Here is a 20,109-nt window from a genome sequence, read left to right as displayed (position 1 = left end):
TCAAACACCAGCTGCTGGTAGTTATATAGTTGACCGCAAAGGCAGCACTGTACCTTGTCACAGCAATGATTTGAAAAATACTATCATCAATTTTAACATGCACCCTAGTAATAGTGTACTACAATACAATCGGGGGCTCTTGTTTTAAACCTTGATATTGTTTTTTATTCCTCCTCAATGGCCTACCTAACGGTGTCCGTATCTTCCCCTCCACTACACAGCTTATCAGTTTTACATGAGCAAGTTCATTAGTGAGCAGTGGACGAGCTGCACTAATCATCATCATCAATTTCCATTCTAGCATTGCTACCGCCGCAAGTTCCGCTTTCTGAATTCTGATATTAGTGTTCAGTGAATATCAAATAGTGAATTCTTCGCAATTTCGTGTCATCTTGTAGTTGGACCACCTGTCATCCACATCAGTATAGTGTTGTCTCGCCTACAGGTAAACGTCCTCATATCTTATTTTTTTAGATGAAGTAATAAGTACCAACAGTTTTTTTCTCAACTTTCTGATCACTGATTTGCATGTGGCTCTACAGTTAAGGGTTCCACCACTGCATATTTTGGTTGGTATTGTGAAAATTTCGAAACCTTCACGAGTCGATACCTAGTTCAACTTGTCTGTTCATCCAGTCCCGGGAGCTCAGTACGTACCTGCTATAATAGATTCGCACAGGTTACTTACTATTGCATCAAGTACCACAGGTGTACCTAGGTCATTTTGCTGGGGGGGCCTGGCCTCCGTACTACTGGGGGATATGGAATAACAGAGGGGGGGTCTGGGCCGATTTGCTATTAATTTCTGCAGAACAAATATGTTTATGTTTTTATTTTCAGCAAAGAATACTTTCGAATTGTTGTGTAGAAGAGATACAGAGATTTTTTTAAATTTTACTTAACTCTGAAAATTTGAGGAAATACTAAGTGGATAAACACTGTGTTTTCATTTACGGCTCTACATCAAGTGAGATAAGAATCATCCCTGACGAAGGTCTTTTCCGCTAGGGTTGGGCGATTAATGAACTAATCGGTAATCGATTAATCGCGAATGAAGTAATCGTTTCAAATCGACTAATCGGTGGTTGATAATCGATTAATCGATTAATTAATCGAAATATTGAACTTGAAAAATGGCCGCTCAAAACTCCATGAGAAAGGAGAAAAAAGTGATTTCATGCATTTGAATTCTATTCATAATTTTTTTCCTAAATTAGATTGGGTATTTTATTTAGCATCGCATCAAATCACGATCCATTTTGGTAGCAACAAAAGAGTTATTTGGATATGGTTGCTTAAACTTGCTACAACCAGATTGTACATGCACCTTGGCACATGTCCCTCTTTATGCTTAACTGAAAATAGCCATACATTTTATAATCTAGACTTTACTTCAAAAATCAGAGTAGACTAGTGATTATGAGGTTTTTTTTGGTTCAATTTACCCGCTTTTTGATGGAATGAAACTACACAGTTGCCACCGTCCAATAGCAATCGAGGATTGACTGACCGACGGATCGACAATTCGACAACGGTGCCGGCTTGCGCAGACACCTAAACGGTTGACTGCGCATGATCCTCAAAAATAAACAACTGTCAGCTGCAATATTACTCGAGTTTTGAGAAACCTGGGTTTAGAAGTCGCATTAAATCATAGCTGTGACAAATCTGACGGCAACGTGGAACGTTCTGGCCCAAAATCGATTAATCGACAACGATAATCGAATTATTCGATTAATCTAATACCAATAATCGTTCACGTTAATCGATTAATTTTTGCTCCGATTAATCGGTTTTTTTCGATTAATCGCCCATCCCTATTTTCCGCCCATTCAAAATTTCTGAGGGGGGCAGATGATATTATTTTCTATTCTAGGGTGAGCCAGGCCACCCGGAACCCCCTTTCGCAAGCCCATGGTAGATACCTATCCTGCAAAATGTTTTATTTGAGATGACTCAGTAACCAAAGTAACAGCAAAAATGGTACGTCTCGAGGCAAAACAATTGGTATTCCATTACTGTGATCAATCATGGCGGTGCGATATATTGCATCAATTATGTCCAAAATCTTGGCAGATTCGGAAGTTTTAGCCAAGAAAAGGGGGATAGCCTCTGGGCATGAGCCCAACAAATCATTCCTAACCAAAATATTAGACAACAAATTCAGAGGAATGAAAGCAGAATATTGTTTGGGAGAATACATCGCATTTAATACAGAAATAAGTAGATAACTGTATTAAATGAGAGGTTTTTCCCAAACAATATTCTGTGTTCATTTCTCCAATTTTTTCCAATTTTTTGGTTTTGATTCTTTAAGCTCATGCATAGAGGGCCAGGGGCTATCGTCCTTATTTTGGCTAAAAATTCAAAATCTGCCAATATTTTTTACCTAATTGATGCAATACATTGCATGCCAGTTGGACCTTAATCAGAGAGCTTGACGAATCACCCTAACATGGACCATAGTTCCAGTATTAATAGGTGGAATTGTAATACAAGATTCCCCCTCGTCCCCCTCCGTCCTCAATAACCAGTCCCAGGCAACCATTGTTTGAGACCATCAAACTCGGGTCGCCTGGCTGGAAATCGAACTCGGGACCTCCCTATCATAGAGCTAGTGCTGCAACCACTACACCATAGGAGGCCGACAATAAGATATTTAAGATAGTTTGCAACTGGTTTGCCTCCCTCACATGTCTGAATTACAACTAAAATGGGCCAATCGGAGCTCTGATAGCCGGCATTCCTGGGCATTTTTTTGGTGTCAGTCTGTTCCTGGTCAGGAATTATCATCAGGTCGATCAACTTTCAAATAATTCTTATCAGCACTGTGATGTTCTTTGAGGCCTCCAAATTTTGTCATTTTGTCCTGCTTCTCCATCAGGCTGAGTCATAAAGTAATACCAACAGGCTCGTAGCGGGGGGGGGGGGGGAGCTTGGGGGCTCAAGCCCCCCCCTCCCCCCCCCCCCGAAATCAAGAAAAGGAGGAAGAGAATGAAGAAAAGAAGAGGTAGAAAATAAGTAAAGGCGAGAAAAGAGAGAGTTTGAACTTTCAAATAGAGTTGAAATTTCTAAAATTTTCCAAATGTGTTGAATGCGACAATTTTAAGGTATCTTAGGCTGAAACAGGGTCAGATTTATCTACATGTCGCCCATGGGCCGCCTGTATTTTGCCGCCCCCTTCTTATTCGTTTTGAAACATCAATAAAAACCATGAAGTGAACGTGCCGGAGGGGGAGGGGTGCATAGGACGCGTTTACTCGTGTTGAACACATTTTTGCGAAAGCCCTGTCAAAACTACCAGCAAAACTCACAAAGTTCACAAAACTTTGCGCGACAGTTAAGTTCCGTAAACCTATCTCTGTGTTGACAAGGCCTCCCATTCATAGGAAATGAACGAAAAAATTATGAAAGAACAAACAAAAATGTGGTTTAATAATTTTAATGTCCGCCGCCGCGCCGCGTTGACCGCACTGTGTTTGACGCAATGCGTGAAGTATTCGTGCAGTCTTGTATAGGTGCTATGCGTTTCGTGCTGACCGCATTGTGTTAGACGCAATGCTTGAAGTATTCATGCAGTCTTGTAGGCGCTAATATGTGTCACATGCCGATCGCCGCGCCGAGGGCTTCTCCTTTACATCTCAAGTCCTCGTGGTCATCATGCCTCTCTGCATAGGCCAAATCGTGTGTTCGGTTTCTCTCTTAACTTGACTAATTAAAGGTGCAGTCTCTTGTATCACCGAAAGACGACAAAATTAGCAATTACTATACTCTCACGTAAAAGAGATTTTGTCGCCTTTTTTCGTTGATAATTTTTTTTCTGAATCCGATTTTTTTCATACCTGCATTTAAAAAAATTGCAAAATTCGCCGCCATAGGCCGCGGCCTATGTGGCCACCCTCTTAATCCGGCCCTGGGCTGAAAGTTATAAAAGGAACTTAATTTTTCCGCAGAAGTGCGGATGGAAAATCTGCTTCACGAAAGCCTCAAAATGCGTGCAAATATATTTAAAATTGAAAGATTTGCTGGGGGAGGCTCTCCGGACCCCCCTCTGAGCTGGGAGGTATTCCATACCCCCCAAACTCCCCCATTAGTCGGGGGGGGGGGGGGACCTCGTTCACTCGACCAAGCCCCCCTCGAAACCACACTCGAAACAACATTCTGGCTACGTGCCTGAATACCAAACTTATTAAAATTTAAAATTGTCTCCCATAGCTGGAGATGAAATATTTCATCTCGCCCAAAGTAGAGGATGCACCACCGCAGCATATAAATTCTCCAGAAAGGTGTTGGACACAATTTCGGTCAACTTTCAGAATGCAACAGAAGCTCTAACACAATCACGCAGCACGCACTTACCCTATAAAAATCGAATGTAAAATGGGGCTGTTGTCCAATTTGGCTTTTTAGTGTATTTCCCGAAGAAAATACACCATTGCATTCTCCCATGATGCCGGACTCAGACCTGAGACCTTGTTTTAAAATTAATTTTTGGGATGTAAAATTATGTTACACCCGGGTGGCAGAATTGCTCAATTTGGAGACTAGGCAGGCGCAGGCCGGTCAAAGATTTGAAAACTAGCCAACAGGCCGGTCGTCAACTGCAAATGCAATTCATATTCATACGCTAATCGACGAATGTTCACCACTGGCGGGCTCCTGACGAATTATTCGCGAGATTCGCGAAACTTAAAGTGACGGAACAATTTGTAGTTTACGTAAATTAATTTTACTTACTAATCATTTTTCTTAAAAGTTTTTATCACAAATTCACGAGTTCTGTAAAATGTTCTTATATTTTCAGTATCTAGGATGTGCGGGTCGCATATCCAAAAATTGAAGGAGTTTCCACTTTACAAAGACCAGACTGACAGTGAGTTGATTGTAGCGCCTATTCGTGGCAACTATTCGTGTTCCAGGGATGTACGTGTTGCATTCTCAAAAATTGAAGGCACTTTCGCTTCCCTCACTTCTTGCTTGCATGAGACGACTGCGACTCGTCAATTGTAGCACTTTAATAACATTCGATTTAGTTAAATAGTTACACTTATTTTCTCCCGCCGAATTTAGCTAGAATCGTTCGCAGAGCGTATTTATTTTTCTTTACCTGCATTCTTTTCTTTTAAATTTTTTTTTTTTTTCCAAATTAAATTTTAAGCATTTCTAACTTTTATGCTTAATCGGATTAGAACGTAACCGAAGCAATGAAATTTTATAACAAATTGCAAAGAAAGTAAGAGTACCCATTGTATTTATTTATATCGTCAAATCAATGAAACAACCTCCGTCATCGCAGTGTTTCAAAATATTCATTCTCATTTTATTTTTCGAAAGAAAACTATACCTCTTTACTATACTTCTCCGGATATTTTTAAAGACTCCTTTGAGGTTGTTGAAGAAAAGTTATGGACATTTGCTCCAAGGAGGATATTTGCATGCAACTGCCGAAGTCGGGGTGTATGTTTTCTCTAGGTTCACCGTCACCATCGATGTACTACTATTTCATAGGTACATCAATGCGATGCCGAATTTTTAGACACCGAATTATTTCATCAACAAAATTATGCGCATGCATAGCATTATTCCTTTATCATATTGTCACTACACATGACGACATCATACTACTACTTGCTTTCTCGCTCAGGGCATGTATTTACATAATTAAACACGGTGAGCTGTCAATCCTACTCCGTGACGTAAGACGAAAAACTCGCAGGCAAAGAATCTGACTTCGCTATTGGTCGTCAGTTTTTCTTTTTTCTCTCTCTCTCTCTCTCTATTGCGCTCATGCATAGCTTTTATGCTTTTTTCACGTCACCTTCTTTCGCTTTAGATATAGGCTGCTGCGCACATCTGAGAAACATAGATTTATCAGACCTATTTGAACCTATCGATAGTTATAGCACCAAATCGCACTATCTTTGACAGCGGTGCTCGAGATTTCCTGTCACAATTTAATTTTTTGCAAAATAACGCGCATGCAGTCGTTTTCGGACAAAAATGTTCCGGAAACAGAATCGAACTAAGTAAATTTGGGGAGTGGGTCAAATATTTCCTAAACCTCGGAGTTCGTGTCGAAAGAGCAGTCAGATAGTTCGTAAAGTAAGCAAGTAAGTAAGTAAGTGAGCAAGTACATTTGCGCTGATTAAAGAAAAGCCACTCAAATATGACAAAACAAACCAGATTGATTGAAGTACCAAAGATAGGTGCTTTGGATCACCAATCTATGTTTTGTTTCGTCATGTTCAAGCGACTTTTCTCAAATATGGACAGAATTACTTTACCAGCAGCTGGCTGATTTTGTACACGATCTCCAAGGTTTAAGTTAGCATGATTTTTTTTTGTCCTCAGACGAATTTTCTTTGAAAAAAATGATGGAGGAGTGTAAGTTTTGATATACCGCAATCATGACCCGTGTTTTCGCAATTCCATCGTTGGTTTACTCTGATCTCCGTCATTTGTATTGCAAAACCCTGCCCTGTCATATAATTTGCGCCCTTACCTTCGTTTGTTTAGGATACCTTTTACCAAAATGATATACCAATATTCAGGAATGAAGCTGATGAGAAATTCAATGCAGGAACCAAGTATTGCAAAGCGAATTTTTATATTTTAAAAGTAAAATCAGAAGGCATATGCGAACCTAAAAAAAAAAAAAGTTAGTTATTTGCAACGGTTGGTCACCGCGGTGTAAATGTTTTTAAAATAGGTATTTTCATCTGCGGATCCAGCAAATTGACAACAATGTCTTTCCTCCATTTGAACTTATGGAAATGTATCGATTCTTGGAGGTGGAGGAGCCAGGTGCTTTCGACAAGAATCGATTATTTAGCATAGGTTTAAATGGAGAAAATCCGGTGTTGCCAAATTGCTGGTATCGCCTCTGTATATTTTTTAATGTTTTCCCCCTCTCTTTCTCCTTCCTTCCCCACGCTGTCCTCATGCGCGTGCAATTAGCAGGAAACGCTTTAATGGTAGCCATATTTTTCGTCTTAACCAGGTTTTTTTCACGCGACATTTCTCTTTTTTCGTTTTACTGTGACATCAAATGATTTTGGTCGTTTTCCTCCGTTGAAAAGTCGCTATATTCCAACCCCCCCTTTTTTCCCCCTTAGTAATGATCGTTTTTGCGCTTAAAATTAAAATTGGTCATAAAAGTGTTTTCATTTTCGCATTTCGGTACTCACGCGTAACTGATTAAATACCTCGAAAGACCATCTCCATAGTTCTATTTAAAGAACACGTCATTTAAATAATTGCGTGCTACGTCCCCCAAAACTCTTAACATAGCTGCAGGTTCGCTCAGTTCCCCGATGAGATATAGAATTTTATAATGTTAATTTAAGTAACCAAGTTGTAATGCATCTCTAGCAGTTATGTGTGGTTCTGAATGTGACCCTACCCTGTGCCAAGCTCGAGATAAATAGCAGACGATAACCTCGCTAACCCCGTAACTGACCCCTGTATCCAACCCTCCAAAAAGTTGAATACATCAATTCTGTCCATAGGAGGAAGGAGGTTGATTCTAATGCTATCATTTTTATCCTATGAGAAAAATTCCGTTTCCAAGATGATCCCCACAACGCTATAATAGTCTGCTTATTGTAACTCATCTGGAAGAAAGACTTGGTCCCTTTCCAGATAACTCGTTCACTTATGCTGGCAGAGTAGTTGATAGACATAAAGAGTCCACGTTATTTTATCATTCTACAGTAACAATTACCTTCTATCACCCCACACTGCTGTATAGATCTCCCTTTTAGACTGAGAAATGGGGATTTTTATAAAATTGTTGGTTCCTCTCCGCATAAGAGCAACTGTTGCCTCCTATGTATTTTTTTTTCTGGCGTTCCACAAATATTATTTAATGGAATTTTGTCCTACCTATATTTTGTATCCACCCGAACGCAAGCGGCTACTTATTTGTGTTGAGAGCAAAGTACGCAAGGAGCTGACTAAAGTTACGATCAACTTTCTGTTTTCGTTCGCTGTCTTCTTTCCTTAACTAAAAAAGAATCAACGACTATTTTTTATTTCTAGCGAAAGCATGTTAATCAGACTGCGAAAACACGGATTTGCAACGTTACTTCTGCCGTGTTTAGGAAAAACGTCGTATGAACCTTCAGGTGTTGCCAAATTCCCTTGGATAAGATACGACTTTATAGGGGAATTTTTGAAGATTCTCCCTCCAATTTTTCAGAGAATTTTATTCGTAACTAGATCTAACCTATCCAAAAATCTCAAGAGAAAATATTCACAACTCTCCTCAAAAACGAGCATTTTTGAGGGGAAAATCGGGCAACTGTCGAATGTTCATACGGCGTTCTTCCCTGGCACGGCGAACTTCTTGTAGCTTTCCATCTATTGTTGCTGGGAAAAATTTCGATGATTGCTTAAATGTTTTTATTTTTCCCGCCTGCTTAATATCACCCACAGGTATTAATTATTTTTCCTACTCAATTCCCCAAAGAATTATAGAACTATGTTACGTCAAAGTTAGGTTAGGTTAGGTTGATTCAGCTTCTTTTGAAAAAATAAAATGCAAATTAGGGACATTTTAAAACATTTTAATTGAAATAAGTATGTTTCCTTGTTCATTGACGAAACTAGAAAAACAAAAACTTGATGGTTGTGGCTGTGTTTATGTCAGTCACAAAATGAATTTCCTGTCGAATGTATCCAAGGAGGGAAACCGGTCTCGGTAACGTTTCTGCCCTGTTTACCGCTGGGGTGCAGCAACTTCTCGACCATGCGACCGGCCGGTTGCGAGCGGTATCGCGCGCGAAAATGGGAAGGCCGCGCGTAAAAACGGGTTTCGAAGGTGGGAAGGCCGCGAAAAGAGGTTTTAAAAATGGACCGGCGTCGTTGCGCCAGCGTGAACGTTGCATGTTTTTCGCAAAATCTCGACAGTTCGACATTGAACATAAAAAAAACAGAGCCACTACTTTTAAAATGTTTGGGGGAAATCGATTTTAATGATGGTAAGGCCGGTACGCAAAATGGGATCTGCTGTACTATGTTCTGTAAGTTTCTGAATATATATTTACTTTTTTTAATTTTTTTCTTTATTTTTTTTATTTATTTTTTTTGTTTTAACAAAAATTTTAAGTACAACCACGAGTTTCGTCGCAGTCCATTGAGGGAAACTATAGTATCGAAGTATAGCATAGGTACTTAGTTCGTCCCTGCTTTCCTGATATGCGGGCGAAGCACTAGGTGTAGCTGGAGCAATCTTCGGGGGGCAAGGGCATAGCGCCCTTTTTTTCAAGCAGGGATTTGAGTTCTCCAGAAAAAAGATTTTCGGGAGTCTCTCCCAGAAAATTTTTGAAAATTGACCTCCCTGCGATGAATACTGCGGCTGTTCTCAAGCACAATCAAGCTGTAATATGTGAACTTACGGTTTAACTCTACCAATAATTCTCAAAAAATATATCAACCTTGTCCCTGCTTCCTATCGCATTGTGTAATCAGACGAAGAAATGCACCAGTTCTGCGGGTATTTTTACTCTACAGTTGTATAGGTTTTTGGGTGGGGGGAGGGGGGCAATCACCCTTGAACACTTATACTTAGGTACTTACCTTTGCTTTATCTTTACCACAGTATATGCTGTGTAGCGAAGGGTTGAAAGGAATGGCCCATGACGAACCCCCCCCCCCCCCACTCAAAAAATTATCTAGAAAAGCATAATAATCGATCAGAATCCACGCAAAATAATTTTACGCATTTTTAAACTGCGACAGAAGATCCGCCATCTTGCTTCTTGCATTTATACCTATACTGTACATGTTTATGAGACGACAGACGTTCTTCTGTCGCAGTCCAGAACTGTGTAAACTTATGTGGCGAGGACTCAATGAAAACCGAAAAGCTCATCCGCGCCCACTAAGGATCTCGCTATTTCCAGAACTTGGTCCGTAAAATTTGTCCGTCTTCCTCTCGGTTATGTCGAAAGAACAAGGTCTCCCATTAGATGAATATCAACTCGACCTAATCAAATTTTAATGGTTATCGCAAATTGGTCTCACGATCACGAGTGTTCAGGATAGGGACGTTTGTACTTGAAACGAGTGATATTAGCAAAAGCCGAGCTCCAGCGTCCAGCCATTAGCATTTATAATTTTATCTGACGTTCGTGGAGTCGCGGACTCACCTTCAACCGCTGCTAGTCCAAAAACCGGATTTTTTTCAGTTTTGGATTCTACCTCGCCCTGCTGCAATTATTTATAACAATGGATCCCAAGATAGGGCAATAACTGGATCGCATTTAGCAAGAAGGAACCGCGCGATTGCAGTGTTGTTAAAATGTCGCTCCTTCATTTTTATCTGAAAAATGTCCCAGAATAGCGAATACATTTTGCTTCCCACCATAAACTTGTTAATTTTAAACAAAAATAATCGTGTAAATTTTAATACTGTATCTGTATTAAGTATTTATGAGAGAAAAGAAGAACTTGCACGATTTTGGGAACACTGTAATCGCGCTGGCTCCTTTTTGCTAAATGCAACACTGGAAAAAAACACATTGGATCTAGAGTCCGGACTCTTGAGAACATCGACAAGAAAAAGGACTCTTGATTCAATCAGATTCAAGCTTAAATCAAAAGGAAATCCGCTCAAAGGAAGAGGCTTGGTTCTTGATTTAAGCTTGAATCTGATTGAATCAAGAGTATTTTTTCTTGTCGATGTTTTTAAGAGTCTGGACTCTAGATCCAATGTGTTTTTTTTTCTAGTGAATCCAATTAGGCCTCTTAAGCACACGGACGGTGTAAGTCCGCAACCACGTGTCTCGGTTTGCAACGTTGCAGACTTCCTGCCATACTTTATTTTTTAATTGAAAAACTAATCAACAGTAATTCTGAAAAACCGCCTTGATTTTTCTGCCCTGTGCGAAGAAAATTATACGAAAACTTTAGGAATAATGTCGATTTGTCCTATGTTCTCCTGTAAAGAATGAAAATAGGAGTGGAGATTTTCCAACACCGCAAACTAGATACATGGTTGCGGACTTACACCGTCGACATGTCTTATTATCAAGATGTCATGCAGAACCGGTTGAATATAGGCATCAAAATCTTTCAAAATTGATGCATAGTAAGACAGTAAAACGATGATGAAACAGCAGAAATGCGTCTCTCGGTTTTGCGGCGTTGGAGACCTCCTGGCATGCCTACTTTATTTTCTACATTGAACACAGGGTGTCTAGCACCATGATTTTCCCGGTTCTATCGGGATTTGAGGTCAATCAGGATTTAATTCCGATTTCATCAGGATTTGAGGAAAAATCGGTCGTAAAATCAGGATTTGAGAAAAGTCGGCCGTCCGATCGGACTTTTTTTTTTTTGGAGCTATTTGTGTGAAGTTACATTTGCCTTGCGTGAAGTCAGGATTTGAAAAAATTATGAAATCAGGATTTAGCAGTCAAAAATCAGGAAAAATCAGGATTTCCCAAAATGATGAAAAAAGACACCCTGGAAAACTGCTGAACGTCATTTTTAAAAAATCTAGTGATTTTTCTTCTCTTTATGAAGAATATTGTGTGAAAACTTCAAACCATGCTGTTGGTTCGGTCTATCTTAAAAAATACAATAGTCGAGGAGATTTTGAAACACTGCAACCGAGATACGCGTTTCTGCAGTTTCACCGTCGATAACGTTTGTAGCTTACCCAGTGGCGTGGCGTGAATTGCGATGTATCGATTGTTCTATCATTTAAACCTATGATAAAGAATCGATTATTTAGGTGTTCGCTGCGAACACCCTGTTTATCGATCCTTTTCCATAGGTTTAAATGGCATAACAATCAATATATCGCAAAGCACGCCACGCCACTGAGCTTACCTAATGAACAGTAGATTCAAACTTTCCACTTCGCGAAAAACCCATCATCAACATGGAGAAAATAGAATCATCGCATAGTGTTCTTAGCAGATCCCTGGTGGAATTTGCCTTTTTTAGCTTGTCGTTACCATGTTACGTATTAGGTATTACTTAACTACTTTCACGGGAATCATTATTTCAGTCTCGATAACGAATGCAGCATTGTTTCTGTGACCGATAAATATTTTTAATACAGAAGTTACCTTGTAACTACGACCAGAGGAGTAGGTGGGGCCTAGAATCCACTAACAATAAGGTTGAGCATTATACTTCCGTGCAACGTACGCCGTGTAATAATTAGGATAGTAGTTTAACAAAACATATAAATTGCAATTACAAAATAAGCTAATTAGCTTTTATCTCAAAATTGTGCAGAAGTAAAAAGTTTACAATTAATTTCGGCTTAATAAATACGCAATTTTACATATTTTGGAAACAATGTATCAAAGCAGAAAAACTTGTGTATCTTGCCGCCCATGGGCCGCCTGTATTTTGCCGCCCTCGTCTCATTCATTTTGAAACATCAATGAAAACCATCAAGTGAACGTGCCGGAGGGAGAAGGGTGCATAAGACGCGTTTACTCGTGTTGGACACATTTTTTGCGTAAGCCCTGTCAACACTACTAGCAAAAGTTCACGGAACTTCGCGCAAAAGTTCAGTTCCGTAAACCTATCTCTGTGTGGACAAGGCCTTTCATTTGTAAGAAATAAACTAACAAATTATGAAAGAACAAACATAAATGTGGTTTAATAATTTTAACTTCCGCCGCCGCGCCGTGCCGCGCTGACTGCACTGTGTTTGGCGCAATGCGTGAAGTATTCATGTAGTCTTGTAGGCACTGTGCGTTTCACGCCGCGCCGACCGCTGTTGACCGTACTGTGTTTGACGCAATGCGTGAAGTATTCATGCAGTCTCGTAGGCGCTAATATGTGTTACATGCCGACCGCCGCGCCGAGGGCTTCTTCTTTTCATCTCAAATCCTCGTCATCATTTCTCTCTGCGCCGCGCCGCTCCAGGCCAAATTACGTGTTTGGTTTCTCTCTTAACTCAACTAATTAAAGGTGCGCAGTCTTTTGTATCACCGAAATACGACAAAATTAGAAATTAATGGACTCTCAGGAAATGAGAGATTTTGTCACCTTTTCATGTTTGTAATTTTATTCTGAAACCGATTTTTTGTACCTGCGTTTAAAAAATTGCAAAATTTGCCGCCCCCCCCCCCAATTTTGCCGCCATGAACCGCGGCTCATGTGGCCGACCCCTTAATCCGGCCCTGGTACCTGGGCAAAGTTTTTATAGAATTCTTTCGCAAATACTATCAAGAACTTAACCTAAAAATTTGATGTGCATGGGTAAAACAGTATTTATTTTATTAAGTGTTAAGTTCCAAAAAAACGAGGGAAAATCTTGATGGATTTACGGCGTTCTTGCTTAGCACGGCAGTATAAGAACAACGATTCCCCTTCCTCGTGGCTTTTTTCAATGGGAGATTTGACCTCCGTTGAGGCAGGTCAACTTAGCCACTGATAACAACCTTCGTCTCGCAAATAGCTGGAGCTTGGTTGCAATACATTCTCTTTTTCCTCGGATATGAAGGCACCTCTAATCTAGTCGGAAAAAATGTGACAGGCACGCAGGAAAATTCTTTCATCGTGAAATAAGTAAACCGAAATTACTCGGTTTAGTGCTTGCTTTGACTCGAGTAAACTTCGGGTTTTTTGTGAGTCGGTAGCACGTACGTGAATTGACGTACACAAAAAACACTATCTTTCTCACTTTTAAGTTGAATTTTGAAAGTTTCCAGGTATTTTTCATATTTTGCGTAAAATGTTGATAAGTAAGTATCAGGCGTTAGGTACAGAAAAGGCATTGTTCTTGGCTCAGGTGTTTCAGATCTCCACTGCTAATTTATATTATAAGAAGGAAACCAATTTCTGAAAAGCGCTTTTACTATTGTAATAGTTCAACTTTTCCTCCGTCATAATTGATGAAACGTTAGCAGAGATGCTGAGACACCGCAACCAAGAAATGCCCTTTTGATAAAAAATGATTTTGAAATGGTCTCATTTTTCATACCCATACACAGTACATCTATTCCATTTTTCTTTTATTTTAATTCGTTCTTCGTGTGTTACAGGTGTCAGTATCCTTAGGAAGTTTGTAGAGACGCATTCACCTCAAGATGTCTTTAGACGAAGTAAGTATATGATCTTTGTGTAACAATGTGCCCTTTTCGACGTCTCAGGTACTTTTTTGCCTGTGAAGTTGTATTTTGGATCATCAATAATCGGGCGAAAATTTCAAATAGGGGACATTTCAGGGTGAAGAAAATCGAAAAATCAAATTCATTATTTCCCCTTGAAGTTGTGTTCTCTCAATTCTCGACGATCTCTGGGATCTAAAACCCACGTGCTCCCGATCCCGATTTTTTCAATCTTTTTTTTACAGTTTTCCCTGATTTTTCAGGTATATGTGACGTCGGTCGTGAGTTTGGCACTATTCAAAGGGTAAACGTTTTTCTAAAACCATGAATATTCGGCAGATTTTTTATGTCGCTTTTCAGAAAAAAGTGTTTTCTTCATATTCAGGCCAGAAAAATAGGAGTAAACCAGAAAACGAGGGACAAGAATGTCCCCTTATTCAACTTTTCGCCCAATCATAGCAGTTTGCTAAAATAGTTCCTCAAGCCTGCAAGCCTAGGAAACTGTTTCGGCTCTCCGCTAAATGACTCGTAAAACTGGGGACGTTGAAATGTGGATGGAAGATTTAGATTTCAAGTCTTAGCAAAGTATAGAACGCAAATCAACGTGCGAAGATGACGACCATTTCGACGCGGAGGATCAGCTTTTGCCTAACTGTTCAAATGAAGGCTAATCAAGCCTTGTTCACTTGCAACTCCGGCATTACGTGTTGGTTCGTTCGCCTTAATTTCGACCTTCAGGCAACAATTCTTACGCTGCGTGTAAACTGTACCATATCGACGACGGAGAACTGTAAGGATACGGATTTCTGCTCCTTTAGTTTTTTTTCCGAAATCTTATCTTACATTTTTCCACGAATTTTTCGGGGAATATCCTAGGGGAGCTGGGAGCCGCTTAACACGTTGTGATGGCTTTAGCATCGGGCGTTTCACTGATTCTCTTTAAGTCTTTGAATGAGTTTCAAAAACTAAGCAAAATCCGCCTAACTACACCCAACATTGCGTAATAACTTCTCCTGTCTTATTTTTTTTAACAGAAAACGTAGCAAGATTCTAACTGGAAATTTTGTAAGCATATTTCCTTCAAGTCCAGGAGAAAATTCACAGAATTTTTTTAAGTATAGGTATTATGTTGTTCAGTTTTCTGCCAAAACACAACATCATGAGAAAATTACGCAACATGAAATGCAGTTAAGCCGATTTCAGGCGAATCCGTCCCGTAGCCGTAAGAGCTAGACTAATCATGAAAAAGTATTGAGTTGTCCTTGAGTTGTTATCGAGGATAGAGAAAATTGCACTTCAGTTGACCCATTGAGGTTATCTCCACTTTTTCAAGACTATGGGTCACCTGTTTTTTTCCTGGACTTTTCTATTGATAGCTTGACTTGTTATTAATAATTTAAATTTCCAAGCAATACTAATACAGAATCAGATTATTTCTTGAATTCGGAAAAAAAACAATTTTATTACAATCTATGAATTGTACGAACAGCAAAGGGAGTTAGGGAGAAGGTATTTTTGCTGCTTTTTGACTTGAAAATAGGTTCTTCCGACAAATTAGAGATCCCTGTCTTTGGTTTAAAGTAGGTAATTTAGGAGGAACTTAAAAGAAAACTTGCTAAGTAGGTTTTTTACTCACACTACCTATGGTGGAAACAATTTTTGAACATCATGGACTCCTCCAACTACGTTTCCGATATTTCGGGCTCCCAAATATTATTGCTCGAGTCATCTGTAGGTGGCTCGACCAAGGTGTCTGCTGGTCCGAAAAGTCCGGAAATAGTGCTGATTTTTTGAGGGCGGTCCGGAAGTTCTGAAAATGTATGGGAATTCCCCACGAGGGTCCGAAAGTTTTTGCCTCATGCCACGAGTGTTTTTAAGACAGCCTGGAAAATATGCAATCAGTTGCGCAATGATTCTTCGTTATTTTCCCGCTGTATCAAAATTTTAAAGCCAGTTGATCCTCAGGCTACCAATGAGCGTCGAATTTTCTGGCTACGTCTTTTATCTCGAGATTTGCGCGTGAATTTTGACAATTTTCGAATTTTGTCAGTTAAACGCAGCACCAAAAAAGTACTGCATTTTCCGCTTAAGAGGTGTTGAAATGCTTGGGAAGGTACTGTAAAATTACTTTATATTTGCCAGCCACTTTCAGTAGAGACCCCTATTTATGCGACACAAGAATCCCAATATGGGTAGTTGGCAGTTTCGAAAACGCCTTCAATTGTGGCGTGATACCTCACGCATTCCGAAGAGTACGAATAGTTGTATCATTGCGCCTTAGCAATGCGATTGAAGATTTACAATATTGAGGCAGCCTCCACGTTGGCCGTGTCGGTTATTCCTTTGCCGCTATTGCGGTTTTGACCGAATAGTTTAAGTATGCTCAAGCTAAGATGGTATTTATCAAATGGATAATTTTCATAGAAGAATTAAAAATAAACAAGCGCTAAGAAATATAATTAACTAATTAGGAACTCAAATCAACTATCAACTTGAAGGCACCGAGAAAGTACTGAATTTATTCTACTCATGAGGTAATGACTTTTTTAGAAAGACAATAAAAAAAGTACTGAAAAAGTAACTAATTTTTACCAGCCAGTTTTAGTAGATACCCGGCTCGACCAACAGGTGGCTCTTGAACAGTACTAATGCTAAAGAAAATATCCACCTGCAGGAGGTGCTTGTTCTTGCTATCCTTAGTACCAAGAACACAAGATGGCATTTATGCCGTCCTACGTTTCCGATATTTTGAGCACCCAATCACTATCGCTCGAATCATTCGGAGTGTAATCATCTGGAGTACTAATGCCTTTTTGCATTGTTGGGGACTTAAAACAGCATGTGCAAGCAGGTCCCGCATGCTGTTTCAGGTCCGCGACAATGCAAAAAGGCATTTATACTATCCTACGTAACCAGTAACAGTACCAATGCTCGAACCATACACGGATGGTTAATGGCTCGAACATCCTACGACTCTCACAGGAAATATTTAGCAACGCAAGGTGGCATTTATGCTGTATGGGATCTCATGAAAACTTTTTTCTGCTCTATTATCAAAAAAGAAAATCACTCAGGCACAAATGAGATACTTACGTCATGGGATAGTCCTAAAAAAGAAGGGATGACTGTTTTGTATGAGACCTTGTCCCCTTCAACCATGAACAATTTTTTTTATTTCAATTAGATCTCCCTGTAAATTTCAAGTCATTTCACTTGAATGTTTCTGTTTACTATTTCTTGTTGTCTAATACTCACTTATTTTTCTAGCAATTTAACAAAGCCGTCGAAGATGTCAAGAACTTGGTCAAAACCCCTGCAGATGATGAACTTCTTGAAATTTATGCTTTGTATAAGCAAGGAACAGTAGGAGATGTTAATACAGGTATTTATCATATCACTGTAATGATATCCTTATTCAGTATGAATGTCTGACTTTGACTGAATGAACCGTTAGTCAGGGTAAGAAATAAATTTCTAAAAACTATGTTTTCTCATCAAAATTTCATGGAGAACTTGTTGAACACACGGGAAACTTTTTTAACATTGATTAAATTTTTCCACTTGCAGAAAAAACCTAACGTAATGTTGCTCATGAGAGTAAGAGGAGATTTGAAACAGTCTAATTTGTTCAAGAATTGTACCTCTGTTGTTATAATCTTAACTTGGAAATATGTTGAGGAAAAATTAGTGTGCTGAGAAAATTGTTCAAGTTTAAAATGTACTGAAATAGTCCGTTTACCCATTTACCTTTTTATAATGTCTTCATTCTTCAGCGTTTTAGTATTGATCAGATGCTGAAAAAGTTGACAATTTTATCAGGTAGGGCACCCTGGTACAGAAAAATTTACCACAAGTCCAAGCTGTGCCTGATTTTACTCAGGTAGACTTAGGTTCTTTTGAGAGTGGGGAGGTTTGAATTGACTAACACCAACAACGCCATTTTCTTACTCATGAGTTTCATTTGGTAATGTTAAATGTGTTCAACATATTCTATGACACACTTTGATGAGGATACATTTGACGTGGTATGGGATCAAAAGGAACAAAAACAAAATTAAAACTGTAAACCAACAGAAAAAGTGAGGTAGCAAACTGTGAGCTGGATGATCAAGTAAAAAAGAAAAACAGACAATAAAGGAACTCAATATATAAGTTTTTTGATTCTCTGATTCTCTTTTCTTTCTATTTTACTGTGGTGTCTCTTCTCTTACTCTGTCTAGAGATCCATTCTCATAACGCTGAAGTTTTAGGATCTTAACATTGGTCCATTCTTATAATGTTGAAGTTTCAGAATTTTAATTCAAGGTAACATATGTACAGCAAAAAATAATCTAAATGGGCTGGTCAGAGCACTAACAGGTTGATATTTTTGGTTACTTTTTTGGTTGCAGTCTGTTCCTGCAAATACACTTTCCTTAAAGTGTTTGCAACTTCAAATTAATTTTAGTAATAATTAGCCCCTAGGGACCCTTCCTCTTTTTATTGCCAGTAACAACTTGCATATCAAAGATGTTGGTTCATGGCATCTGTGATATTCTCTAAAGATTTTCTTTTTTGGCTCTGAGGTATATTTTTCACAAAATCCTGGATCTCATTCATATGAATGCTCTCTTTTTATGGTAGTTCCTTCTGGAGACATCATATTATATATTTGTGTCTGGATCTATGAAAAGGAACCTTTTCTTACAGGAGAAAATTTTCCCTCACTTCTCGAAATGCATGGAGTAATAAAATCTAAGAATTTTGGAGTGAGTTTGACCCTGAAAGTTCGAAAAAATGTGATTTAAGTTTTTGCAAAAAGTTAAGGAATATTCTCCTGTAAGACGAGGTCCTTTTTTATAAATTCGGTCACATGTACTTGTACTTAATTCTATAACTTTAAGCCTGGAATTTATTGTTTACTTGTACTTTTTCAGATCGACCAGGTATGTTTGATTTAAAAGGAAAAGCCAAGTGGGATGCATGGAATGGCAAGAAAGGGACATCCTCTGAGGCGGCAAAACAGTCATATGTTGCCACTGTACAAAAATTGATAGAAAAATATGGATTGAAATAAAGGACCATTTCCTTGATGTATTATATAAGTGGGTCAATTTTCCTTTCGTTACGATTTACTTTAAAAATTTGAGATTTATTCTTCATTACAGAAGTGTTTTTCTGTTTTCAAGTGCCTGGGTCTGTTACTTTAGAGGTGGCAACTGTAATCCTTTTTAATCTCGGAAAACACTTTTTTCTGGTGTAAGTGCTGTGTTATGATAATGCTTTTTCTATGTAACTTCCCTGATGACTGACCTTGATGCTATTTATGTTTTATGAAGTACGGTCTTCACGATAAATTTCTTCCTATTGACCGAATTATGTTTCCTTTTTTTCCCTCTTATTTTTGCTTTTTCTTTTTTCTTAGAACAAAAGACAGCTTTAGTTTTCACTTCCACAAGGCATTCTTTTAAAAAAGAATTTACTTACCCTGTATTAAAAATAATTTTTCACTTAGTGGAATATTTAAGTGGATAATACTAATGATGCTTAAGTGGATCTTTAATTAAGACAAAAATGCGAAGAGAAATATTATTATTTAGCCAAAATGTTTGTTTTTTCTTCTTTGAGAAGATTACAAATAACTTTCAACTTTCTTTTCTCGTTATATAATGTGATCTTGTCTGTTTCATTGCTGTATCCTTTCTTTTATTTTTCGTTGTACGTTTTATTTTTTACAAAGCAATATATGCGAATCAATAAAAACAAAACATATTAAAACATTTTATTTATTTGTCAGTTCTTTTAACCTACTTTGTAAAAATCATCAAAGGCCAGTGAATCAAAATGCACTTGTCAGCAATCACAAATAACGTATACAAAGCCGTTTTTAAATTGTAGCAAGCCATAAATTGAATTGACGTATGCGAAAACGTCCATTGTCCAATACAGGGTTTCATAATTGCGGTGGGTTTCTTTTGTTCAATGACGCTGATGAATAGAATTGATCTCTTTTGTAAATATTTGATTACACTAACGAGATTATTTGTAA

The 20,109-nt window shown here is 38.6% G+C and overlaps 1 protein-coding gene across 1 annotated transcript; it reads left to right on the top strand.

The window, feature by feature from the left end:
* The first annotated feature begins 215 nt into the window (after positions 1-215).
* On the top strand, positions 216-19,845 carry LOC109036637 (putative acyl-CoA-binding protein). The gene is made up of 4 exons (XM_019050983.2): positions 216-445; positions 14,016-14,075; positions 17,349-17,463; positions 18,998-19,845. The coding sequence occupies exons 2-4, from the start codon at positions 14,061-14,063 to the stop codon at positions 19,135-19,137; spliced, it is 270 nt and encodes an 89-aa protein (XP_018906528.1). The 5' UTR covers positions 216-445; positions 14,016-14,060; the 3' UTR covers positions 19,138-19,845.
* Positions 19,846-20,109: the final 264 nt, after the last annotated feature.

This window comes from Bemisia tabaci, chromosome 5 (assembly GCF_918797505.1).
Source record: "Bemisia tabaci chromosome 5, PGI_BMITA_v3".
Taxonomy (NCBI): domain Eukaryota; kingdom Metazoa; phylum Arthropoda; class Insecta; order Hemiptera; family Aleyrodidae; genus Bemisia; species Bemisia tabaci.
This window is presented reverse-complemented; position numbering and strand designations above follow the sequence as displayed.